The 27,574-nt window shown below is 45.0% G+C and overlaps 1 protein-coding gene across 2 annotated transcripts in view; it reads left to right on the top strand.

Annotated features, from left to right (window-relative positions):
- Positions 1–27,574, top strand: part of stac (SH3 and cysteine rich domain) — a 179,469-nt gene that overhangs the window by 113,543 nt on the left and 38,352 nt on the right. The window contains exons 6-8 of one of the 2 annotated variants that reach the window (XM_063042350.1): positions 1,764–1,848; positions 4,525–4,592; positions 13,384–13,478. In XM_063042350.1, the coding sequence (XP_062898420.1) occupies positions 1,764–1,848; positions 4,525–4,592; positions 13,384–13,478 (248 nt within the window). The remainder of the gene's footprint in view (positions 1–1,763; positions 1,849–4,524; positions 4,593–13,383; positions 13,479–27,574) is intronic. The other variant, XM_063042358.1, reaches the window with a different exon arrangement.

Genomic DNA, 27,574 nt, shown 5'->3' with positions numbered 1-27,574 from the left:
AAGTCATTGGATGCATTTAAGGCAGAGATAGGTTCTTGATTAGCCAGGGCATCAAGGGGTATGGGGAGAAGGCAGGGGAGTGGGGATGACTGGAAGAATTGGATCAGCCCCTGATTGAATGGTGGAGCAGACTTGATGGGTGAATGGCCTACTTCTGCTCCTATATTTTATGGTCTTATGGCCTTTGACAAGGTGTCACACATGAGGCTGCTTAACAAGCTATGAGCCCATGGTATTATAGGAAAGATTCTGGCATGGATAAATCAGTGTCTGATGGGCAGGAGGCAAAGGGTGGGAGCAAAGGGTGGGAACAAAGGGAATCTTTTCTGACTGGCTGCCAGTGACTAATGGTTTTCCACAGGGGACTATGTTGAGACCGATTCTTTTTACGTTATATATCAATGATTTGGATGATGGAATTGATGGCTTTGTTGCAAAGTTTGCAGACAATATAAAGATAGGTGGACGGGCAGGTAGTTTTGAGGAAGTAGAGAGGCTACAGGAGGACTTAAACAGAAGGGGGAGAATGAGCAAAAAATGGCAGATGGATACAGTAACGGGAAGTGTATGGTCATGCACTTTGGTAGAAGAAATGAAAGGGTTGACTATTCTTTAAATGGAGAGAAAATACAAAAAGAAACTGAGACGCAAAGGAACTTGGGAGTCCTTGTGCAGGATTCTCTGGAGGTTAATTTTCAGGTCGAATCTGTGGTGAGGAAAGCAAATGCGATGTTAGCATTAATTTCAAAAGGACTAGAATATAAAAGCAAGGATGTAATGTTGAGACTTAATAAAGCACTGGTGAGGCTTCACTTGGAGTGTTGTGAGCCGTTTTGGGCCCCTTATATTAGAAAGGATGTGCTGAAATTGGAGAGGGTTTAAGGGACGTTCATGAAAATGATTCCAGAATTGAATGGCTTGTCATATGAAGAGTGTTTGATGGCTCTGGATCTGTATTCATTGGAATTCAGAAGAATGATGGGTAACCTCATTGAAACCTATCGCATGGTGAAAGGCCTTGATAGAATGGATGTGGAGAGGATGTTTCCTATAGTGGGAGGACACAGTCCAGAATAGAGGGGTGTCCTTTTAGAACGGAGATGAGGAGGAATTTCTTTAGCCAGAGGGTGGTGAATCTGTGGAATTCTTTGCTGAAGACAGCTGTGGAGGCCAAGTCTTTATGTATATTTAAGGCAGAGGTTGATAGATTCTTGATTGGTCAGGGTATGAAGCGATATGGGGAGAAGTCGGGAGATTGGAGTGGAGAGGAAAATTGGATCAGTCATGATGAAATGGCGGAGCAGATGTGATGGGTCACATGGGCCTAATTCTGCTCCTATATCAAATGGCCTCATAGTTTGAGGTTTGATTAGTTGGGCTGAATGGCCTGTTTCTGTACTGTACTGTACTGTTTTGTGATCTATGTTTGTTTATTTATTTACAGGCCCTTCTGGCCCAACTGGTTAGTAGCCTTATTAATCCTAGCCTAATCACAGGACAGTTTACAGTGATCAATTAAACTATTTACTGGTACATTTTTGGACTGTGGGAGGAAAGTGGATCTCCCAGAGGAAACCCATGCACCCATGGGAAGGACAAACTTCTTACAGGCAGAGTTGCAACTCCAATACTCTGATCTCTAGTAGCGTTGCCCTAACTGCTACACTACCATATTGCCCTACATTCTAGCTCTCGCGTTAGTGTTAGTTTTAAATTGCGTTCTGCTGCCATACACCTACACTGTCTTCGTCATTTTGTCTCAGGCCTCAGACCTGGCAAAAGTTCCAGAGGAGGCTGCAAGTGCTACAGGAGGAAGACTGAGTCCGAGCCGAAAATATAGTGATACCGGTAACGATGAAACTACTTCCTTAACTGTGTCTTATTATTTACTCTGGGGCTTGAGCGAGCGATCGAATATTTGACCCTGCATTGTGGATCTTGTATTGTAACTTCTAAATAGCACATAATCCTGTGATTGTCCTGACCCCAAGACAGTCACCTTGCTGTGGTGGGGCGGTTTGTGAGTTGCTGTGATCCTGAGATCCTGGAGTTTAGTCATCTGGTACTTACCTCCTGGTAGGGTCACCCATGGCGGTCAGGTCGAAGGGGAGGGTCTACACAAAGAGCGATCCAACCAGGGTCTTAAAGTTGGGCTGGCAGGAGGTGGAGGAAATCTGGACCAGAGAAGAGACCCAGTCATCTTGCATTCCATGCCACTGGACCCTGACCACGATCTGGCAAGGTTGGCTGCCCATTCATTACCCACCCCCTCTCAATAAACAAAGTGATGCACAGACATTTTCTATCAAAGGAATAACCCTTTAGGACAGGTGTTTCCAACCTTTTTTAAGCCATGGAGCCTTACTATTAACCATTGGGTCTGTGGACCCAGTGGGAACCCCTGCCTTAGGAGAACATCATTCTCGACTCGAGTGACGGCACTGCTATTACTGCTCCTACTATCGTTGAACAATTCCTCAGTGGCACCTTGCCTCCTTTCTACTTCCAAGAGAGTGGTGCATCTCTGGAGTTCGTTGCCCGGTAGGGGTGAGGTCATAAGGCACATTTTAGGCACTGTTAGGTTTATGCATAGCGGGGGAACTAAGAGTTGTGCGGGAAAGGCAGGTAGGTGGGGCTGAGCCCACAACCAGGTCAGCCATGGTCTTGATGGGCCAGATGGCCTTTTGCTCCTGTTTACAGCTTGCTTATGGATCACTTTGTTGAGCACCTTTGGACTGTCTGCACAAAAGGCAGGACTTCCCTGTGGCTGCTTGTTTCCATTGGATTCCCCATTTCGATTCTGGCATGTCAGTCTCTACTGCCGTGATGAGGCCGCTTTCACTTTGGAGGAGCAATACCTCATCTGGGTAGCTTCCAACCTGATGGAATGAACATGGATTTCTCCAACTTCTGGTAATTTCTCTCCCTTCCCCTTCTCTCTCTTTCCATTCCCCATTCTGGTTCCCTTCTAACACCTTCTCCTCTCCTCACCTGCTCATCACCTCCCTCCCCTTCCATTTCTCCCATGATCAACTTTCCTTTCCTTTCAGATTTCTTCTTCTTCAGCCCTTTATCTCTTCCACCTACCACCTCACAGCTGTATTACTTCATCCCGCTCCCCCACCCACCCACCTTCCCTTTCACCTGGTCTCACTTATCACCTGACAGCTTGTCTCTCTCTCCCCACCTTCTTATTGTGGCTTCTTCTCCCTTCCTTTCCAGTCCAGGTGAGGGGTCGCTGCCTGAAACGTAGGCTCTTTATTCCTCTCTATTGATGCTGCCTGACCTGCTGAGTTCCACCAGTATTTTGTGTTTATCGCTCAGGATTACCAGAAGTTGGAGAAATTGATGTTCATGCCATCCGATTGGAGGTGAAATCTGGGGTGTTGCTTCTCCAGCCTGAGAGTGGCTTCATTGTGGCAGTAGAGGAGGCCATGGACTGACATATTGGAATAGGAATGAGGACTGGAATTAAAATGGTTGGCCACCAGGAAATCCTGTTTTTTGTGGATTGACTGAAGGTGCTCGCCAAAGCGCGCCCCCCCCCCGCCACCCCCTGTCTACTTTGGGTCTCGCCGATGAAGAGGAGGCTGCGTTATGAGCACTGGATATAGCAGATGACACCAGCAGATTCGCAGGTGAAATATTGCCTCACCTGCAAGGTTTGGGACCCTGAATGGAGGTGAGGGAGGAGGTGAATGGGCAGGTATAGCACTTCTTCCGCTTGCAGGGTAAGTTCCAGGAGGGAGATTGGTGAGGAGGGACAAATGGACGAAGGAATCATGGAGGGAATGATCCTTGTGGAAAGCGAAGCGGATGGGGAGGGGGAGGTAAAGAAGTGTTTGGTGGTAGGATCCCACTGAAGATGGCGGATGATGTGGAGAATGATGTGTTGGATGCAAAGGCTCATGGGTGGTAGGTGAGGACAAGAGCAACTTTATCCCTGTTAAGGTGGTGGCAAGATGGGGAGAGGGCAAATGTCTAGGAAATGGAGGAGATGCGAATGAGGGCAGCATCAGTGGTGGAGGAAGGGAAGGCACATTCTTTGAAGAAGGAGGACATCTCTGATGTTCTGGAAAGGAAAGCCTCATTCTGGGAAAAGATGCAGTAGAGGTGAAGGAACTGAGAAAAGGGAATGACATTTTTACAGGGGCCAGGTTGGGAAGAGGTGTGATCAAGATAGTAGGTGTATGAAAGATATTGGTAGACAATTTGCCTCCAGAGATGGAGACAGAGATTGAGAAAGAAATTTCATCAATTTTGCTTCCCACTTCTACCCTGTCCTTAAATCCTCTTGATCCATTTCTGACACATCTCTCCTCGATCTCTCTGAGACCCACTGAGTTCTGCCAGCATTTTGTGTGTGTTTCCACAGTCTATTTGTTATTTTACAAATTTCTTCTTGGAAGCTGCTAATACTAAAATCCACCCTCTTTCATGTTAATGAGATGTGAAGTCCAGATAAACCTAGAACACTAGTGAGTTTTGACTATCAGTGACAGTGTGTGTTTTCTTTCTTCTCAGTATTTAATTCTCTTGAAAATGGGCTTGAAAATATCATCAGGGAAGAAAGAGTACTTTCCCACTCTCCGGTAAGAAAATGAAAATAATTTCAAACACATGGGAGTCTTGTGAAAAATCAGCTTCAATCAAAATATTTTGCCATTTCCATTCCCCATTGATGTTCTTTCGAATAAAAGTGCGTGTGATCATTGAGTGGTCTTATCTTGTATTAAACTTTTAATTATACCTTCATAGTAAGAAACATGTCCATGCTTTGATTTATTGGAAGCTGTTTTGTCTGAAATGTAAACTACTTTTCCCAGCAAGCACACATTAGTCACTGGAGATATCTGAAGTGGCTCAGATAAGACCATAAGATATAGGAGCAGAATTAGGCAATTTGGCCCATTGAGATGCTTCACCATTTCATCATTGCTGATCCATTTTCCCTCTCAGCCCCAGTCTCCTGCCCTATCCCTTCATGCCCTAACCAATCAAGAATCTATCAACCTCAGCCTTACATATACCCAAAGATTTGGCCTCAACCGCCACTTGTGGCAACGAATTCCACAGATTCACCACTTTCTGGCTCAAAACATTCCTCCTCTACTCCATTCTAAAAGGATGCCCCTCTATTTTGAGGCTGCGTTCTCTGGTCATAGATCCTCTTAATATAGTAAATATCCTCTCCACATCCACTCTGTTGAGGCCTTTCAAAGTTTGATAGGCTTCAATCAGGTCACCCCTCATTCTTCTGAATTCAGTGAATACAATCCCAGAGCCATAACGTGCTCTTCATATGACAAACCATTCAATTCCGAAATCGTTTTCATGAACGTCCTTTGAGCCCTGTCCAGTGACAACACATTCTTTCTAATATAAGAGCCCAAGACTTCTCATGATACTCCAAGTGAGGCCTCACCAGTGCTTTATAGAGCACCAGCATTACATTCTTGCTTGTATAATCTATTCCTCTTGGAACCGATTCAACCTGCAAATTAACCTTTAGGGAGTGCTGCTCAAAGACTCCTAATTCCCTTGGTGTCTAAGATTTTTGAATTTTTAGAAAATAGTCAACCCTTTCATTTCTTCTACCAAAGTGCACGATCGTACACTTTCCGACACTCTATTCCATCTGCCACTTCTTTGCCCATTCTCCTAATCTGTCTAAGTCCTTCTGTAACCTCTGTACCTCCTCAAGACTACCTGTCCCCCCCACCTATCTTTGTATCGTCTGCAAACTTTGCAACAAAGCCATGAATTCCATCATTCAAAGCACTGACATTGATGTAAGAAGAATTGGTCCCAACACAGACCCCTGTGGAACACTACTAGTAACTGGCAGCCAACCAGAAAAGGCTCTCTCTAGTGCTTCATGTGGCTGGAAATAAACTTGGAACTATGTTCTGTAGGGCGATGTGGTAGCATAACAGCTCCCCAATCACATACTGGCATTCAGTTTACACTGCTGTTTGTAAGGAGTTTGTGCGTTCTCCCCGTGACTGGAGACTGTGCTGATGCAAACTATGTACTTCTTTGGAAATTAATAAACAGTCAACATTTTGGGCCAAGACCCTTCTTCAGGGCTGAACTGGAAGGTGGAAGACGCCAGAATGAAAAGATGGTGGGAGGGGAAGGAGAAGAGCTAGAAGTTTTAAAGAGCTGGAGAAGAAGGAATCAGATAGGTGAGGAAAATGGACTACAGGAAAAAGGGAAGGAGGAGGGGACGAAGGGGAATGTGATAGGCAGGTGAGAAGAGGTAAGTGCTTAGAGTGGGGAATCGATGTTAAGATGTGCATGTGACAACTAAAACTAATCTTTAGTATTTCAAACAGCACAACATAAGAGCAGGTCCTTTGGCTCACGACATTGTGCCAAACTAATGAATTGTGTCAAACACATCATTCGTTCTGCCCACACATAATCTATATCCTTTCATTTTCTGTATATTCATGTGTTTATTTCAGACAATGATGTCTATCCCTGGTCCTCATTCCATACTTGGGTATTACTGGTGTAGCAGAAACAAAATTTCCTTCCGAAGACCATCCCAATATTGTGCAGGCAATGTGAGAGCCCAAAGTTTTATCAGTCTCTGAGGACCTATAGCAAGTATCTGGCAGGGTTCTTGAGAAACTAAGGACTGCAGTGTTACTGTACATGGTATCTTCAAGGGCCTTCATAGCATAATTTTAATGTGTTATGATTTAAAATGCCCAGCTTTATTACTTAGAAGGATTTGTAATTATCTTCCAAGAATAACATAGTATTGTTTTGCTAAAGAATTGTGAATTGAATTTGAGACTTTATAAGGTCAGAATGTACTTGGACTACTGTGAGTGACTTTGGGCTCCTTATGTGCTGGCCTTGGAGGGAGTCCAGAGGAGGTTCACAAGAATGACAGTGATGATAGGGTTAATGTAAAAGGAGCATTCCATTCTCTGGGCCTGTGCTGTCTGGAGTTTAGAAGAATGAGGGAGGATCTTGTTGAAACTTATCGAATATTGAAAGGCCGAAATAGTATAGATGTGGAGAGGATGTTTCCCTTCGTGGAAGAGTCTGGGATCGGAAGGTACAGCCTCAGAATAGAAGGACATCCCTTTAGGACAGAGATGAGGGGGAATTTCTTTAGCCCGAAGGTTGCGGACCTATGGAATTCGTTGGTACAGATAGCTGCAGAGGCTGTCTCTCACTGGGTACATTTAAAGTGGAGGTTGATAGGTTCTTGATTAGTAAGGGTATTAAAGGTTAAGAGGAACAAGGCAGGACAATGGAGTTCAGCCACGGTGGTTGGCAGAGCAGACTTGATGGGCCTAATAGCCCAATTCAGGTCCTGTGTCTTATGTCCTTAAGGTCTACCCTCAGGACCATACATTGTTGCGTGGAAAGATTTGAGGGTGCAAAGGGGGCGTGGGACAGTGGAGAGAATTTATGCATGGAGCTAGTGAAACGTGTGAGGTGTTACATGGCAACTTCACAGTGATATTGACCAACAAGAAGGATACGGTGGATAGTGAGATAAGGCAAGGTTGTTTTGATATTCTGGGACATCGTGATGCCACAGAGGAGAAGGCATTGCGTTTTATGAGGAGCCTTAAAGTGAATAAACCCTTGGAGCCTTATGGGATCTTCACTGGATGTTTTGATGTACATGTGACAAATAAAGCTAATCTTTGTCTTTAACTCTGTGGCATAAGATCACGTCAGAGATTGGGTATTCTGCAGTAGTTGATGATGATAGATAGGTGGATGCTTAGGGCATTGATCAGCACCTGGAATTATGACATTGTAGCCATCAGTGAGGGGCAGGACTGGCAGCTCAGTATTTCCGGGGTTCCATTGTTGTAGATGTGACAGCGAGGGAGGGATTAAAGGAGGAGGGTTGGCGTTACAAGTGAGGGAAAATGTCACAGCAGTGCTCAGTCAGGCCAGACTGGAGAACCTGGCAGTGAGGAACTGAGAAATAAGAAAGGTATGACCATGCTAATGGGGCTATATTCCTAGGGATTTAGATGAAAAAATTTGTAAAGAGATTGCAGACTGTTGCAAGAAACATAAGGTTGTTATAGTAGGTGATTTTAACTTTCCGCATATTGACTGGGAATCCCATACTGTAAAAGGGATGGAGTTTATCAAATGTGTTCAGGGAAGTTTCCTTCATCAATACATAGAAGTCCCAAAGAGAGAGCATGTCATACTGGATCTGCAATTAGGGACTGAGACAGGGCAGGAGACAGAAGTTTGTATGGGGAAACACTTTGCATCCAGTGCCCACAATGCCATTGATTTCGAAGTAAATAGGCAAAACGATAGGTCTGGTCTGTGGTTTGAGATTCTAAATTGGAGAAAGGCCAATTTTGATGGTATCAGAAATGGTCTGGCAGGTGTGGGTTGGGACAGGCTGTTTTCTGACAAAGATGTACTTGGAAAGTAGGAGGCCTTCAAACATGAAATTTTGAGAGTACAAAGCTTGTATGTGCCTGTCAGAATAAAAGGTAAAGCTAACAAATCTTTGGGAACTCTGGTTTTCAAGAGATATTGAGGCCCTGGTTAAGAGACAAAAGGACGCACATAGCAGTTATAAGCAAGCAGGACCAAATTAAGTGCTTATGGAGTATAAGAAATGCAAGGGAACACTTAAGAAAGAAATTAGGATGGCTAAAAGAAGGCATGAGGTTGCTCTACCAGACAAAGTGAAGGAGAAGCCCAAGGGATTCTACAGATGTGTTAAGACAAAAGGATTGCAAGGGACAAAATTGGTCCTCTGGATGATCAGAGTGGTAATCCATATGTGGAGTCAAAACAGATGGGGGAGATCTTAAATTAATTCCTTGCATCTGTATTTACTTGGGAGATGGATACGGAGTCTACAGAATTGAGGCAAACTGGCATCAACTTCATGGGCCCTGTACAGATTACAGAGGACAGATTACAGAGGAGGAGGTGTTTTCTATCATGAGGCAGATTAGGGTGGATAAATCCCCAGGGTCTGACAAGTTGTTCCCTAGGACCCCACGTGAGGCAAGTGCAGAAATTGTTGTGGCCCTAGCTGAGATATTTAAAACATCCTTAGCGACAGGTGAGGTACCACAGGACTGTTGGATAGCCAATGTTGTTCTACTGTTTAAAAAAGGGCTGTAAACAGAAGCCAGGAAATTATAGGCTGGTAAGTCTGATGTCAGTTGTGGGAAAATTATTGGAGGTATTCTAAGGGACCAGATATATAAGTATTTGGATAGACATTGACTGATTAAGGATAGTTAGCATGGTCATGTCTCACCAATCTTACCGAGTCTTTCTAGGAAGTTCCCAGGAATGTGGATGAAGGCAAGGCGGTAGATATTGTCTACATGGACTTTGGTAAGACATTTGAAAAGGTCCCGCATGGGAGGCTGGTCAAGAAGGCTCAGTTGTTTGGCGTTCAGGATGAGGTAGTAAATTGGATTAGACATTGGCTTTGTGGGAGGAACCAGTGAATGGTAGTAGATGGTTGCCTCTCTGACTGGAGGTCTGTGACTAGTGGTGTACTGCAGGGATCGGTGCTGGGTTCTTTGTTCTTTGTCATCTATGTATCAATGATCTGGATGATAATGTGGTTAACTGGATCAGCAAATTTGTGGATGACGCTAAATGGGGGGTGTGGTGGACAGCGAGGAAGGCTATCATGGCTTTCAGAGGGATCTCCATCAGCTGGAAAAATGGCAGGTGGAACTTAATGCAGACAGGGTTTTACGTTTCCAGGGTAGACCTTACACAGTGAATGGTGGGACACTGATGAAACATAGAAACATAGAAAATAGGTGCAGGAGTAGGCCATTCGGCCCTTCGAGCCTGCACCGCCATTTATTATGATCATGGCTGATCATCCAACTCAGAACCCTGCACCAGCCTTCCCTCCATACCCCCTGATCCCCGTAGCTACAAGGGCCATATCTAACTCCCTCTTAAATATAGCCAATGAACCGGTCTCAACTGTTTCCTGTGGCAGAGAATTCCACAGATTCGCCACTCTCTGTGTGAAGAAGTTTTTCCTAATCTCAGTCCTAAAAGGCTTCCCCCTTATCCTCAAACTGTGACCCCTCATTCTGGGCTTCCCCAACATCGGGAACAATCTTCCTGCATCTAGCCTGTCCAATCCCTTTAGGATTTTATACGTTTCAATCAGATCCCCCCTCAATCTTCTAAATTCCAACGAGTACAAGCCCAGTTCATCCAGTCTTTCTTCATATGAAAGTCCTGCCATCCCAGGAATCAATCTGGTGAACCTTCTTTGTACTTCCTCTATGGCAAGGATGTCTTTCCTCAGATTAGGGGACCAAAACTGCACACAATACTCCAGGTGTGGTCTCACCAAGGCCTTGTACAACTGCAGTAGTACCTCCCTGCTCCTGTACTCGAATCCTCTTGCTATAAATGCCAGCATACCATTCGCCTTTTTCACCGCCTGCTGTACCTGCATGCCCACTTTCAATGACTGGTGTATAATGACACCCAGGTCTCGTTGCACCTCCCCTTTTCGTAATCAGCCACCATTCAGATAATAATCTGTTTTCCTATTTTTGCCACCAAAGTGGATAACTTCACATTTATCCACATTAAATTGCATCTGCCATGAATTTGCCCACTCACCCAACCTATCCAAGTCACCCTGCATCCTCTTAGCATCCTCCTCACAGCTAACACTGCCGCCCAGCTTCGTGTCATCTGCAAACTTGGAGATGCTGCATTTAATTCCCTCATCCAAGTCATTAATATATATTGTAAACAATTGGGGTCCCAGCACTGAGCCTTGCGGTACCCCACTAGTCACTGCCTGCCATTCTGAAAAGGTCCCGTTTATTCCCACTCTTTGCTTCCTGTCTGCTAACCAATTCTCTATCCACATCAATACCTTACCCCCAATACCGTGTGCTTTAAGTTTGCACACTAATCTCCTGTGTGGGACCTTGTCAAAAGCCTTTTGAAAATCCAAATATACCACATCCACTGGTTCTCCCCTATCCACTCTACTAGTTACATCCTCAAAAAATTCTATGAGATTCGTCAGACATGATTTTCCTTTCACAAATCCATGCTGACTTGTCCGATGATTTCACCGCTTTCCAAATGTGCTGTTATCACATCTTTGATAACTGACTCTAGCAGTTTCCCCACCACCGACGTTAGGCTAACCGGTCTATAATTCCCCGGTTTCTCTCTCCCTCCTTTTTTAAAAAGTGGGGTTACATTAGCCACCCTCCAATCCTCAGGAACTAGTCCAGAATCTAACGAGTTTTGAAAAATTATCACTAATTCATCCACTATTTCTTGGGCTACTTCCTTAAGCACTCTGGGATGCAGACCATCTGGCCCTGGGGATTTATCTGCCTTTAATCCCTTCAATTTACCAAACACCACTTCCCTACTAACATGTATTTCGCTCAGTTCCTCCATCTTACTGGACCCTCTGTCCCCTACTATTTCTGGAAGATTATTTATGTCCTCCTTAGTGAAGACAGAACCAAAGTAATTATTCAATTGGTCTGCCATGTCCTTGTTACCCATAATCAATGCACCTGTTTCTGTCTGTAGGGCACCTACATTTGTCTTTACCAGTCTTTTCATTTTTACATATCTATAAAAGCTTTTACAGTCAGTTTTTATGTTCCCTGCCAGTTTTTTCTCATAATCTTTTTTCCCCTTCCTAATTAAGCCCTTTGTCCTCCTCTGCTGAACTCTGAATTTCTCCCAGTCCTCAGATGAGCCACTTTCTCTGGCTAATTTGTATGCTTCTTCTTTGGAATTGATACTATCCCTAATTTCTCTTGTCAGCCACGGGTGCACTACCTTCCTTGATTTATTCTTTTGCCAAACTGGGATGAACAATTGTTGTAGTTCATCCATGCAACCTTTAAATGCTTGCCATTGCATATCCACCGTCAATCCTTTAAGTGTCATTTGCCAGTCTATCTTAGCTAATTCACGTCTCATACCTTCAAAGTTACCCCTCTTTAAGTTCAGAACCTTTGTTTCTGAATTAACTATGTCACTCTCCATCTTAATGAAGAATTCCACCATATTATGGTCACTCTTACCCAAGGGGCCTCTCACGGCAAGATTGCTAATTAACCCTTCCGCATTGCTCAAAACCCAGTCTAGAATAGCCTGCTCTCTAGTTGGTTCCTCGACATGTTGGTTCAAAAAACCATCCCGCATACATTCCAAGAAATCCTCTTTAATGAATGTGGTAGACCAAAGGGATCTGAGAATACAGGTATATAATTCGTTGAAAGTAGCGGCACAGGTAGATAGTGATGTAAAGAAAGCTTTTGGCACATTGGCCTCCATAAATCAATGTATTGAGTACAGGAGCTGGGATGTTATGTTGAAGTTGCATAAGAGGTTGGTGAGGCCTAATTTGGAGCATTGTGTGCAGTTTTGGTCACCTATCTACATGAAAGATGTAAACAAGGTTGGAAGAGTACAGGGAAAATTTACAAGGATGTTGCCGGGACTGCAGGACCTGAGTTATATGGAAAGATTGAATAGGTTAGCACTGTATTCTTTAGAACATACAGGTAGAATATTGAGAAGAGATTTGGTAGAGGTATAGAAAATTATGAATGGTATAGATAGGGTAAATGCAAGCAGGCTTTTTCCACTAAGGTTGAGTGGTTCTTCAACCAGATGTCATGGGTTAAGGGTGAAAGATGAGAAGTTGAAGGGGAACATGAGGGGAAGCTTCTTCACTCAGAGGGTTATGAGAGTGTGGAATGAGCTGCCAGCGCAAGTGGTGCATGTGAGCTCGATTTCAACATTTAAGAGAAGTTTGGATAGATACATGCATGGTAGGGGTATGGAGGGCTATGGTCATGATGCAGGTCGATTGAAGTAGGCAGTTTAAATGCTTTTGCCATGGATTAGATGGGCCAAAGGGCCTGTTTCTGTTCTATCCTTTTCTATGACTCTGTCCAGGATAAAGCAGCCCACTTGATTGGTAATACACTTAAAATGCTGGAGGAACTCAGCAGGCCAGGCAGCATCGATGGAAAAGAGAAAACAGTTGACGTTTCAGGCCCAGATCTTTTATCAGGACTCTGTAAGGAATTAGTACGTACTTCCCGTGACTGCGTTAGTTTCCTCCAGGTGCTCTGGTTTCCACCTCAGTCCAAAGACATACCAGTTGGTAGGCTATTTGGTCATTATAAATAGTTATGTGATTAGGCTAGCGTTAACTAGGTGGGTTGCTGGGCAGCACGGCTCGTTGGGCTGAAATGGCCCTTTCCTCACTGTAGCTCTAAGTAAGTATTGCAGGTTCTAAACCAAACAGGAGGGAATCTGGTGGTGCATTTTCCTGTTCTTTTATGTGTGACATTCACTTACACTTTTCCTGTTTTATAGCTGAAAGAGCCAGGAAACAAAGACACTTTGCAGAAGTTTATATATGTTGCCTTGTACAGATTCATACCCCAAGAGACTGACGATCTGGAAATGCAGTAAGTATTGCCGATGGAAATTACAGTAGTTCCTTTGTCATTTCGTTGGACTTGTCCATAAAAATGTTCTTCTAATGGTCAACTTTTGGGAAAACGTCAAAGTCAATATAAGTTTATTGTCACTACATACTACTCTGAGATTTGATTTCTTGCATGGATTTACATTAATACAAAAACTACAATAGAATTTATGAGAAACTGTACATAACGAAATCCAACAAACAACCAATGTACAAAAGAAGACAAGTTATGCCAGTAAATGCAAAAAAGGAAAATAATACTGAGAACTTGACCTGTTGAGTAGTTGAAAGTGAGTCTGCAGGTTGTGGAATCAGTTCAGTGTTGAGGTGAGTGAAGATATCCACACTGGTTCAGGAGTCTGATGGTTGAAGGATAATAACTGTTCCTGAACTGGTGGCGTGGGACCTAAGGCTCCTGTACCTCCTGCCCGATGACGAGCAGAGAGCACGGCCTGGATGGTGGGGTTTCTTGATGACAGATACGGCTTTCTTGTTTAAAGTAATCAACTGTGGTGAGGGTTTTGCCCTCAATGTGCTCAGTAATGAACTGGTCTGAGTCCACCTCTTTTTGCAGACTTTTCCATTGCTGGGCGTTGGAGATCCCATACCAGGCCAGGATGCAACCAAGCAGGATACTTTACTCTTAATGTTATCAAGCCTTTAATGTTAGCTTCTTCCTGGGCCCAGCAAAAGCATTTATCATACATAATCTCCTGTATTTCAATAAGCTAAAGAATACATTCTGCCTATTTTTTCAATTCCTGGTAGAATATAGAACATAGAACACTACACTGCAGTACAGACTCTTCATCCCAATGCTTCAAACTAGTCTAAGGTCAGTCTAGCCTTTCCTTCCTATGTACCCCATGTGCCTATCGAAGAGTCTTTTAAATGTCCGTAACGTATCTGCTGGGTGTGGGGTGGAGCTATGTCACTTCTAAAGGAGGTGTGAGGTGCTCCTTGCTTCCGCTAGCCTGCAGGTCACCCTTGGGCGAGGTGTAGCACCTGCTTAGCCCCTGATCAAGCTCACATAAAGCCACGGTCTCCCGTCTGGTCGTATGAGCAGCTGGTCCCTATCACGAATCCTGGTTATGCGACCACTGACCCCAGGGAGACAGTCTCTGAAGAGTACTGATAATGGCTGGGGTCACCCGTCCGGTAAAGACGCTGCCCAGAAGAAGGGAATGGCAAACCACTTCTGTAGAGAAATATGCCAAGAACAATCACGGTCAAGAGGAAGAATTGCCTGTGTCATACGACATGGCACATGATGATGATGATGAATGTATCTGCCTTTTCAACCAGCCCAGGCAGCACATTCCACATTCCCACCACTCTACCTGAAGAACAACTCTGATATCCCCCATACTTTCTTCCAAAATCATCTTAACGTTATGCCACCTCATGTTAAACATTTCTGCCCTGAGGAAGCTGACAATCTATGCCTCTTATCATCTTGTACACTTTTATCAGGCCATCTCTCATCTTCCTTCACTCCAGAGGCAAAGACAATAGTAGTGGTTTTATTTTGTGATACTGTAGGAAATAAACATAATTGTTTCAAGTGTACTGATTATCATAGGGTCAAAGTCACAGAGCACTGAAACAAAATCAGAACTGAATCACAATCTGATTTAATATCACTGGCATATGTCACAGAGTCATGGAGTAGTGCAGCACAGAAAAAGGCCCTTTGGCCTATCTAGTCCATACCGAAACCATTTAATCAGCCTACTCCCATCGACCTGCACCAGGACTATAACCCTCCTAATCCCTGCTATCCGTGTACCTTTGCAAACTTCTCTTAAATGTTGAAATTGAGCTCACATGCACCACTTGTGCTGGCAGCTGATCTCACACTCTCACCACCCCCTGAGTGAAGAGGTTTCCCCTCGTGTTCCCCTTAAACATCTCACCCTTCACCCTTAACCCATGACCTCTGCTTGTAGTCCTGCCCAACCTCAGTGGAAAAAGCCTGCTTGCGTTCACCCTATCTATACCCCCCATACCTTTGTAAACACCTATCAAATCTCCTCTCAATCTTCTACATTCTAAGGAATGTTACGTACCCCATAACTGGGTTGCCAAACCAGCAGAAATGGACCACTTAGTTGGAGTCTGGTTTAACAGAAATTAATAAAGTTTTATTAAAGAAGTAAGTAACACAGTACTCTAAATGCAACAGGTTAGCAATGATAAAACACACATGTACACAGAACTAGGATAATAGGAATCAACCAAGCTCTATCGCAGTCTAGGGGTAAAATGATCAGTCTCAAGTGACGCAGAGTTCAGTTCAGCTTAGTACAGTTCGCAGTAATTGCTGTTGTGCCGTTGGAGAGAGAGAGAGAGAGATAATATGCAAATCTGATTCAGACAGACCTTTGATGTTCTTCACAGTTAGCTTTCGGGCAAACCCTTTTAATGTTTTCTGTGGTCACCGATTGTGACCCCTCCGTTCCGGATACGACCGTTCTTCCGTGGTGAACCCGGCACCCAGGCAAGGGCGGACACACACACCAGGTTCTCACTGATCGTACCCTTTTCACCCTGTGCGTCTATGATCGGTTCCTGCGACCAGGCCTCCAACTTCCACCAACTTGTGGGGGCACACCGCTCTTCCAGGGTCTCGTTATCTCGTGATCTCATGGTGTATCTTGTGCCTTAGCGAACCTGTTCCTTTTATTCCCCTGCTGGGGTATCGCCTGTCCATCAAACTTCAAACAGTTCAGGTTCAAAGCAACCGGTCTGTCAATACTCGGAACTGTGTCTCTTTTCGTTAATCTCTCTCTTCTCTCTTATTAGCATTTTGAATGTTTCTCCATTGTCTCCCTTATCTCTCTCATCAGCATCAATCTTCTGATAACTTGGTTTGTCGTCACACCCCTATCCTTCAAAGGATTTTTACTGGGGTAAAAATTATGAGCATGACTACATTATTAGATACACACTAATATACAGGGTCATCAGCTATAAGGCTAATACAGAGAACTTTAAGTTTTCAACACCTTGACAGATAGTCAGCAATCACATTTTCCGTTCCTCTTATATGTTTTACTTTAATATCCTCTAAGACCAGGCTCCAATTTAGCAACCTTTTGTTTTTATCCTTCATAGTGGCCAAAAACACTAATGGGTTGTGATCAGTGTAAATTCTCAGTGGTTTCCGTCCCGGACACATATAACAAAGGTCGTCCCATACAGACTTAGCATTCTTTGGCAAGAGCTTAGTAAGAGGGAGGGTAATATTCGCAAAGTTTTTGCAAAACTTCCGATAGTACCCCACCATCCCCAAGAACCTTCTCAGGGTTTTCTTGTCTGTCGGGGTGGGGACTTCAGCGATAGCCCGCACCTTAGCCTGCATCAGTGCCAGCTGCCCCTGTCTTACCAGAAATCCCAGATAAGTGATCCTTCCATGGCCGAATTCACTTTTTGCGAGGTTCACTGTCAGGCTGGCTTCAACCAGCTTTTTAAACAGTTCCTCTACTGCTACAATGTGCTCCTCCCACGTGTCACTCCAGACCACTAAATCGTCAATATACGCTTCTGCGTTCCTTAGCCCTTTTGTCACTGAATTAATCATCCTATAGGGGTATTGCTTACTAGGCTGACCTGATGTGACAACACTATGTACCGGCTCTTTGCATCGCCTCGGGACATCTACACATACGTGTGCGTGCCGGTTAATTAGCTTTCTTAGTGGCTCGCTCTGTTCAGGGGTTAAGGGAGAAACCCTTAACCCAATAGAGTTCTCCCATCTGGTTGGCACCATACTTATCTTTTCAAAATGGGTTTTCCCCTTATCAGGTTGCACCCTAGCCTCATTAATTTTAGTGATAACACCAACTAGGTCTGCTCGCTTATCGTGGCAAACTGTTAGCATATCAATAGCCTGTAACTCTGTTAGCTCACGTCTACAATAGTCAATAGCATCCTTCCTCCTGTGCAGCCAGTAAAACTCTTTCATGATTCTATCGACTGTCTTCCTCACCCCACAATGTCCACTGAGGGGTATCTTGTGGGTCAGGTTAAGAATCTCATCCCCATAAATTTTCGGCACCACCCCTCATTCCTCATCTGCGGGCACGGTACTTGGTCTCCATTTCCTCCTTAGTACTCCCTCCTTCACATAATAGCCCACTGGCTCCCTTGTTAATTCTGCTTCGGAGAGTGCTGTCTCCGTCAAAACCATCAGCTCCTTGTCTTGCTCCTGTGCCTGTATAAATTCCTTCCTTGCTAATGATAAGTCTACCTCAACTCCCTTACTTCCTTCTGTTTCACTACGCTGCTTCTCACTTTCTAACCCCTCCTGGTACAAGGCTGGTAAAAATGTCTCCGCTAAATCTGCATTCGCTTCGGCAGCTTTTCTGGGCATGCGCCGAGTCACTGCGCAAACGGGATAAACCTGTGAGTCTATGGGCGGGGCCTCAATCCTGGCAGGCTGGCTTGTCAATCTTACTGCTGGGTACACTTCTCCGCCAGCGAGGTCATTACCGAGTAAGACCTCCACGTCTAGTTCGGGCCTCACCCCGATTGTGACCGGTCCGGAGACCAAGTCGCTTTTTAGGTGTATCTGGTGCAAAGGTACTGCTTCAGTCCCTTTCCCAATGCCTTTTATCACACTGACCTCCCCAGTCTCGGTCTCTAAACTGAAGTCTAAAACACTCCTCAAGATCAGTGACTGACAAGCTCCAGTGTCTCTCCAGATCCGTACTGGAACCGGGTTTAACCCCTCCTTCACCGACACCAGTCCGGCCGAGATAAACTTCTCGCGCCCTTCCTGAACTTTATCAGACCTCTTCCCCCCTAGCGGTTTATTTGCCAGCTCAATACAGCCAGTCGGAATTGTCGTTTTTCCTTTCCCCGTCTCCTTCTTTGGGGCAAAGCAGCTGGACGCAATGTGACCGGCTTTCCCACAATTATAGCATACGACCCCAGGAGACTTCCTACTAAACTGCTCCCGGTCTTCCGTATCCTTCTCACTAGTCCCCGGCTTACTTTCTGACTTTTCTGGCGGACTCTCCCCACCATCCTGACTACCCCTCTGGTAGCTTTTACTTGGGGGTAAACTTTGCTTGGTGCGTTAACGCTTATTCATCCGCTAACTTAGCAGTTGCACCTAAGGTTTCTGCCTCTTTCTCATCTAGGTAGGGTCTCATACCTTCAGGGACACAACCTTTAAACTGCTCAATCAGTATTAGCTGTAGCAGTCTGTCATAATCCCCATTGACCCCTTTCGAGGTGCACCAATGCTCACAATACATCTGCATCTCACGAGCAAACTCTAAATACATGCAGCCCCACTGCTTCCTCGCATTCCGGAACCTCTGCCGGTATGCCTCCGGGACCAACTCATAAATCCTGAGTATCGCCTCCTTCAATACATCATACCTCTGGGCATCTTCTGCGGACAATGCCGAGTAAGCTTGTTGAGCTTTTCCTTTAAGTACGCTCTGAAGCAAAACAGCCCACTTATCCCTCGGCCAGTCCTGACTTGCAGCAACTTTTTCAAAATGTAGAAAGTACCGATCAACATAGGCCTCGTCAAATGGGGGAACCAGCCTAACCTCCTGGGTCACCTTGAACCCTCCACCTTGGTTCCGCATGGGGCCCTGTGCTAGCGTCATCCTTAACTTCTCCAGCTCAAATTCCCTTTCCCTCTGTTTCTCCCTCTCTTGTCGCTCTAACTGCCTCTCTCCCTCTCTTGCCGTTCTAACTGTTTCTCTTCTTGTTCTAGCTGCCTTACCCGGAACTCGTGCTCGAGTCTCAATTTTTCCATCTGCAGCTGTACTGCTTCTCCACCAGGTTTTCCCATAGATACCACCTCCAGCTCCCCTTGGGGAAACACACCTTTAGATACATAATGCTCTATGATAGCTCTGTGCATCTCCGCTCTCTTCATTGTCGACTTCCCCTTAAGAAGATTCAACCGTTTGGCCACAGTTGCCAATTCTGATTTCCTGGCATCCTCTAATGCCTCCAAGGTTGGCGCCTTTAGAAATTCCTCAATCTCCATTTCTGCTGTTTGCCCTTTTTTTCTTTCGGGAATTTTAACCCAATCAATTTACCCAGTCCCAAATTTGGTGTTCAAAATCACGGATGAGATCCCCACTTATGTTACGTACCCCATTACTGGGTTGCCAAACCAGCAGAAGTGGACCACTTAGTTGGAGTCTGGTTTAACAGAAATTAATAAAGTTTTATTAAAGAAATAAGTAACACAGTACTCTAAATGCAACAGGTTAGCAATGATAAAACACACATGTACACAGAACTAGGATAATAGGAATCAATCAAGCTCTATCGCAGTCTAGGGGTAAAATAATCAGTCTCAAGTGACGCAGAGTTCAGTTCAGCTTAGTACAGTTCGCAGTAATCGTTGTTGTGCCGTTGGAGAGAGAGAGAGAGATAATGTGCAAATCTGATTCAGACAGACCTTTGATGTTCTTCACAGTTAGCTTTCGGGCGAACCCTTTTAATGTCTTCTGTGGTCACCGACTGTGACCCATCCGTTCCGGATACGACCGTTCTTCCGTGGTGAACCCGGCACCCAGGCAAGGGCGGACACACACACCAGGTTCCCACCGATCGTACCCTTTTCACCCTGTGCATCTATGGTCGGTTCCCGCGACCAGACCTCCAACTTCAACCAACTTGTGGGGGCACACCGCTCTTCCAGGGTCTCGTTATCTCGTGATCTCGTGGTGTGTCTCGTGCCTTAGCGAACCTGTTCCTTTTATCTCCCTGCTGGGGTATTGCTTGTCCATCAAACTTCAAACAGTTCAGGTTCAAAGCAACCGGTCTGTCAATACTCGGAACTGTGTCTCTTTTCGTTAATCTCTCTCTTCTCTCTTATTAGCACTTTGAATGTTTCTCCATTGTCTCCCTTATCTCTCTCATCAGCATCAATCTTCTGATAACTTGGTTTGTCGTCACAGGGATAAAGTTCTAACCTCTCGAATCTTTGCTTGTAAGTCAGGTTTTCCAGATGCGGAAACATCCTTGTAAATTTTCTTTTACTCTTTAATTACATCCTTCCTGTAGGTAGGTGACCAAAACTGCACACAATACTCCAAATTAGGCCTCATTAATGTATTTAACAACTTGAATTGTCCCTTCTCCTATACTCAATACATTGATTTATGAAGGCCAATGTGCCAAAAGCTTTCTTTATGATCCTATCTACCTGTGATGCCACTTTCAATGAGTTATGTTGTTTTGTGGCAGCAATACGTCACAATATATAATTTAAACAACTTTATATAGGCATCCGTTAGTCTCTTGAGACCATGGATTTGCGTCGTGGAAGATTTCCAGGGCGCAGGCCTGGGCAAGGTTGTGTGGAAGACCAGCAGTTGCCCATGCTGCAAGTTTCCCCTCTCCACAGCACCAATGTTGTCCAAGGGAAGGGCACTAAGGCTGATACAGCTTGGCACTGGTGTCGTCGCAGAGCAATGTGTGGTTAAGTGCCTTGCTCAAGGACACAACACGTTGCCTCAGCTGAGGCTCGAACTGGCGACTTTCAGATCACTAGACCGACGCCTTAACCACTTGGCCATGTGCCAACACTATTTAAACAACTATAACTTAAAATAAGAAATATAAATAAATATATTAAATAAGTTGTGCAAAAATATAGCAAAAGGAAGAAAGTGAGGCGGTGTACATTGGTTCATTGTCCATGCAGAAATCTGATGGTGGAGGGGAAGCTGCTGTTTCAGAAACACAGACACAGGCCCTTCAGCCCATTTAACTCATGCTGAACCATTTTATTGCCTAGTCCCATTGAACAAAATTTTAACCAGAGCACTCCATACTCTTCCCACCCACGTATTTATCCCGACCTCTCTAAAATGTTGAAGTCAAACCCAAATTGTCTTTGATTTTTAAATTGCTGAAACATCTTCTTTCCAGAAGCTTGTTCCTTTTCAAGGATCAACTTTATTTACCTTGTACGTTTACATGTATTAACAATTTGCTATGGTGTGTACATCAAAAAAAATTTCAGCAATGATAAAGAATAAAGAATTATATAAAATAATGGTACGGATATGGAATAAATGATGGCATGGAACATCAGCCTGTAATTACAGTCTGAACAGCACGATAAGCAGTGGTTTAAAGTGTTTACAGTGGAGTGCAGTTACGGGGTAATAGATGGGGGGGGGTGGGGGTCAATAACTAGAGTGGTTGACCAGGTTAACTGCCTGCAGGAAGAAACTTCTAAAATGGTGTGAAGTTCTTTGTTTTGGTAGCCCTATAGCGGTTTCCAGTAGGGATTTTTTGGAAAAGACAGTTCTATATATTGGCGAGACCCGACGCAGACTGGGAGATCGTTTTGCTGAACACCTACACTCTGTCCGCCAGAGAAAGCAGGATCGCCCAGTGGCCACACATTTTAATTCCACATCCCATTCCCATTCTGATATGTCTATCCATGGCCTCCTCTACTGTAAAGATGAAGCCACACTTAGGTTGGAGGAACAACACCTTATATTCCGTCTGGGTAGCCTCCAACCTGATGGCATGAACGTTGACTTCTCTAACTTCCGCTAATGCCCCACCTCCCCCTCGTACCCCATCCGTTATTTATTTATATACACACATTCTTTCTCTCTCTCTCTCCTTTTTCTCCCTCTGTCCCTCTGACTATACCCCTTGCCCATCCTCTGGGTTTTTTTCCCTCCTCTCCCCCTTTTCCTTCTCCCTGGGCCTCCTGTCCCATGATCCTCTCATATCCCTTTTGCCAATCACCTGTCCAGCTCTTGGCTCCACCCCTCCCCCTCCAGTCTTCTCCTATCATTTTGCATCTCCCCCTCCCCCTCCCACTTCCAAATCTCTTACTAGCTCTTCCTTCAATTAGTCCTGACGAAGGGTCTCGGCCTGAAACGCCGACTGTACCTCTTCCTAGAGATGCTGCCTGGCCTGCTGCATTCACCAGCAACTTCGATGTGTGTTGCTTGAATTTCCAGCATCTGCAGAATTCCTGGTGTTTATGTTAGGTAGATGGGTTGTGTCTGCAATGTTTTACCTTGATTGTACCATGAATGGGAAATGAGAATTGAAATCAGCTCAGGCCCCTTGGCGGCTGCAGCCCATTGTGCCATGGGTCAAAGAGACTTCTCAATGGGCAGAACTACTTGCAATACAAGAGGCATGGTGATCTATAATGGGCACACTGTCACAGAGACCAGGCAGCAGGCCCGTCGTCGACAGCAAGGAAGACCTGAGCGTCAATCGATTTAAACGCCGGGCCAAATTGGAAAGGTCAGGGACAGGTCCCGGAGTGTGTCAAAGCGACTGAACCGATGTTTGGCCGTTTTAAGTGCCAGGCCAGATCGGAAAGACCAGGGTATTGGGACCCGAGATGAGGGATGGGCTGGTTCAGCTCACTGCTCCACTCTGCACTGAACTAACGGTCCGTGGACAGGACTGTCTTTGTGGACTTCAGTTCAGAACGCTATTTGCTTGTGTTTATCGTTTGTATGATTAGTTTTTACTCTGCGCATTGGGTGTTCGATGGTCTTTTTTTTTGGGTTCATTTGGGTTTCTGTGTTTGGTGACTGCCTGTTAGGAGATGAATCTGAAGGTTGTATAAACTATACATACTTTGCTAACGTATGTACTTTCAACTTTGAAGTAGGAAAGGAATAAAAGCTAAGCTAATATTTGTTAACTTTCATCTCTCCAGTTTGGCAGTATTGTGTTGATCTGTACTTTGTGAGCCTTAACAGGATGAATTGACAGTGGGGTCTGTGTTTTGTTACTCACAAGATGGTTTACAATGAAGATGTTCACTTTATACAGAGATCCAGGCACACTATGAGCCATGAGACCGCAAGACATAGGAGCAGAATTTGCCCATTCAGTCTGCGCCACTGCTTGATCTATTACCCCTCTCAACCCCATTCCCCTGTCTTCTTCTCATCACTTTTGATGCCCTTACTAATTAAGATTCTGTTAACCTCTGTCTCAGCCTTCATAGCTGTATGTGGTAATGAACTGCTCAGATTCCGCAGAGCCTTATCTTTATCAGTGGGTGGTCATCCAGAGAATGATAAGCACAAGAGATTCTCCAGATGCTGGAAATCTTGAGCAACACACACAAAATGCTGGGGGAACTCAGCAGGTCAGACAGCATCAATGGAGAGAAATAAACAGTTGAGGTTTCAGGCCGGGTCACTTCATCAGGACTGGAAAGGAAGGCGGCAGAAGCCTGAATAAGAAGGTGGAGTGAGGGGAAGGAGTACAAGGTAGGTGAGACCAGTTAAGGGGTGGAGAGGTAGGTAGGAGGATGAAGTAAGAAGCTGGGAGATGATAGGTGGAAGAGGGAAAGAGTTGATGAAGAAGGAATCTGATAGGATAGGAGGGAGGACCATGGGAGAAAGGGAAGGAAGAGGGGAGCCAGAATGAGGTGATGAGCAGGTGAGGAGAGGAGGGGATGAGAGGGTAACCAGAATGAGAAATGGAAAAAGAGAGAAGAGGATTGGGGAGAAATTACCGGAACTTGGAGAAATATTTGTTAATACTGTCTGGTTGGAGGCTACCCAGACGGAATAGGAGGTGTTGCTCCTTCAACCTGAGCATGGCTTCATCGTGACGGTAGAGGAGGGTGTGGACCGACATGTCGGAATGAGAATCAGAAGTAGAATTGAAAGGCGGGAGGAGAAGATGGCGGCACGCCTGCGTGTATGCAGCCCTCCGGTGAAAAATGATATCGTATCTGTTAAATAGAGGCTGTGGACAATTCTGATTTGATGGAGAATGGACATGAAAGCACAGAGGAACATCTGGAGAAATTTCTGAAACACCCGTTCGCTGCTGTCGTTACTGTGTGGTTGGGAATCTTTTGGAGGGTAGGCCTCAAAATCCCCGGCCTTGCCTGGGGAGGTCGAATCATTCGGACAGAGATGGCGCTCAGTACTCGGTGTCGGAGAGCTGATTGGAGGCTCGAAGTTTTCGGATGACTCAGAGTCAGACTGTGGTCGGCATGGCAGGGAGAGTTTTTCTTCCTTCTCCTGTCTGCGTGAGATGTGGGACATTTGAGAGACTTTGAACTTTACTGTGCTCAGGGACTTCTTCATCAAGTTATAGTGTTGTTGCACTGTTGTAACTATATGTATAATTATGTGGTTTTGTCAGTTTTTTCAGTCTTGGTCTGTCCTGTGTTTTGTGATATCACACCGGAGGAATATTGTATCATTTCTTAATGCATGCATTACTAAATGACAATAAAAGAGGACTGCATGTCCTCATAATCTAAAAATGGGTGGCCACAAGGAAATTCCAACTTTTGCGGCAGATGAAGTGAAGGTGCTCGACGAAGGAATTGTAACTTGAATGTTTTTGTCACATTTACCAAGGTAGAGTGAAAAGCTTGTTTTGCAAACTGTTCATACAGATCAAAGCATTGCACAGTGCAATGAGGTAGAACAAGGTAAAACAATAACAATGCAGAAAAAAGTGTAACAGTTACAGAGAAAGGGCTCTGAGGTAAACCATAAAGTGCAAAAATTATAACAAGATAGATTGTGTGGTCGAGAATCCTTATCTTAAAAGAGTTTCATTCAAGAGTCTGATAAAAGCTGTCCTCGATCTTGGTGGTTTGTGCTTTCAGGCTTTTGTATCTTCTGCTTGATGGGAGGGGAGAAGAGAGAACGTCCGGCGTGGATGTGGTTGTTGATTATGCTGGCTGCTTTATCGAGGCAGTGAAAAGTTTAGAGAGAAAGTCCATTGCTGAAAGTGCAGGTGCTTTACATCAAGACCATTGTGCTAACATCTTGCTGTGCAGCTCCCAGAGGCAGGGTTTAGCCATGTGAATAACAGCTAGGTACCCAGAGTGAGCAGACCTCAATGCTGAGTCTGGATAACTGGCTCCTGTAAACACCAGGTCAGCGAGAGTCTGATCTGATTTGAGTTTCTACCACTGGAACAGAAGGCCAAACCCCTGTCTCAAGTCCATCTCTGTTGTCAGAGCACGTCCAATGAGGAAACGCTGAGCAGGCTATAAGGTAGGGCTTTTCTCTTTGGAGTGAAGGAGGATGAGAGGTAACTTGCAAGCAATAGCAAAACCCCCAAGAAAGACCATGATCTACAGTACGACACAAACTAATCATCCATCTGACAATTCAACATCCCACAGGCTCTCTCTCTCCCTAATAAAGGGAAAAAGAGGTGCCCTCTTTCACAGCGAGAGGGGAGACATATTAAAACAATTTGCTGATTTATGGTGTTAAACGTTTGTCACGCTGCTTTTTTTTCCTGAGTTCTGTGACCTGAGAATTGGCAACAATCACTCATCCACTGATGAGAGAGAGCACAGCTTGCTGAGTGCACAGCCTCTGACAGCTGATCTGCTGTTCCCTATGTTCCGTTCTCTCCTGTGACGCCTCAGTTGGCAGCTCTAGCTTAGAATCAGCCCATCCGCAGCGCCACGAAACCTCGAAACCCTGAAGGTGTGCGTGTCTTCTAGGCCACGTCCTTGGGATATTGAAAAGCGGCCAGCCGTGAGCCCCAGGGAGTGGGTCCCAGCACTGCAAAGAACCGAAATCTGAGTGTAACTCCAGGTCAGTGTCTACAACAGAACCCCATCTACCCGGAAACAGAAAAGAAGGAACATCAAATGTGAAATTCAGCTGTTTTCCTAAATAAATGCGAAGGAGTCGCAATTTAGCACCATCATGATTTCTTGTTCTTGCCAATAATACCCATTCACCATCAGTTTTACAGGAGATGTCACCAGGGACTTGGGCTATATTATACTTTTTTGTGTGACTGTATGTTTACTGATCTCTTCTATGTGCTATATGTGCCTTGTGCTGTGTGTGAATGTTGGTACTGTGTCTTGTACCTTGGCCCCTGGAGGAACGCTGTTTCATTGCACGTTTTCATGTATGGTTGAATGAAAATTAAACTTCAGCTTGAACTTGGTCAGTGGAATCTATGCAGGGGAGTTTCCTTGCTTTCAGTTGGAGCCGTGGAGTGGCTTCTTTTTTGCAATAGATCAGGTTTGATGGGTTTACAGCAATGCAGTCAGCAAAGCAGGTGAGAGAGGCTCGTTTCTAATATCTGGAATGGTGAGGGCTGGGCCGATTGCTCCCTACTGAGGGGAGTTGATGACTGTATCACTCTAGTAATGGTATATGTGGTCATGTTGAGTTACATGCCCAATGCCATCATGATAGTCTATCTTAGCAGACAAGCAATGATCCACAGTGGTAAACTCCTGCACCACAAACAGTTTCCAGTTTCTGAAGAAGCCTTGCTCACAGCTATAGGCGGCATTGTAGCGCTCTGCTTAGCACAAAACTGTTATGGCACCAGTGACCTGGGTTCAATTCCCTTGCAACACGCTGGAGGAACTCAGCAGGTCGGGCAGTATCAGTGGAAAAGATCCGTTGACGTTTCGGGCCGGAATCCTTCGTCAGGACTGTCAATGGTGGGCAGTCCTGACGAAGGGTTCCGGCCCGAAATGTCAACCGATCTTTTCCACTGATGCTGCCCGACCTGCTGAGTTCCTCCAGCGTGTTGTGAGTGTTGCTTTGACCCCAGCATCTGCAGATTATTTTGTGTTTTCAATTCCCGTTGCTGTCTATAAAGAGTTTGTACGTTCTCCCCGTGACCATGTCAGTTTCCTTTGGGTCCTCTGGTATCATGCCACACTCCAAAGACATACAAGTTAATGGGTTAGTTGCTCACATGGGTGTAATGAGAGGTGCTCATTTATACCTCTATAAATGCATATCTCTATCAAGTCTCCCCTCATTGGTTCTTCACTCTGGGGAAAAAGGTTAACTAAACTATTCAACCTATCCCTTTATCTCGGGTCCTCAAGTCCTGGCTACAGCCTTCAAAAACTTTCTCTGTATTATTTCATTCTTATTTATATCTTTCCTGTAGGTAGGTTACCAGAAATGCATACACTGCCACGAGCCTGAATGACTTCCGTCCAGTTGCACTCACCCCCATCATTGCAAAGTGCTTTGAGAGACTGGTTCTATCACATCTGAAATCCTGTCTGCCCACTGCCCTGGACCCCCATCAATTTGCCTATCGCACCAACCGGTCAACAGAGGA

Source organism: Mobula hypostoma, chromosome 1 (genome assembly GCF_963921235.1).
Source record: "Mobula hypostoma chromosome 1, sMobHyp1.1, whole genome shotgun sequence".
Taxonomy (NCBI): Eukaryota; Metazoa; Chordata; class Chondrichthyes; order Myliobatiformes; family Myliobatidae; genus Mobula; species Mobula hypostoma.
The sequence above is the reverse complement of the archived record's forward strand: the minus strand, read 5'-3'. Positions and strand labels throughout refer to the sequence as shown.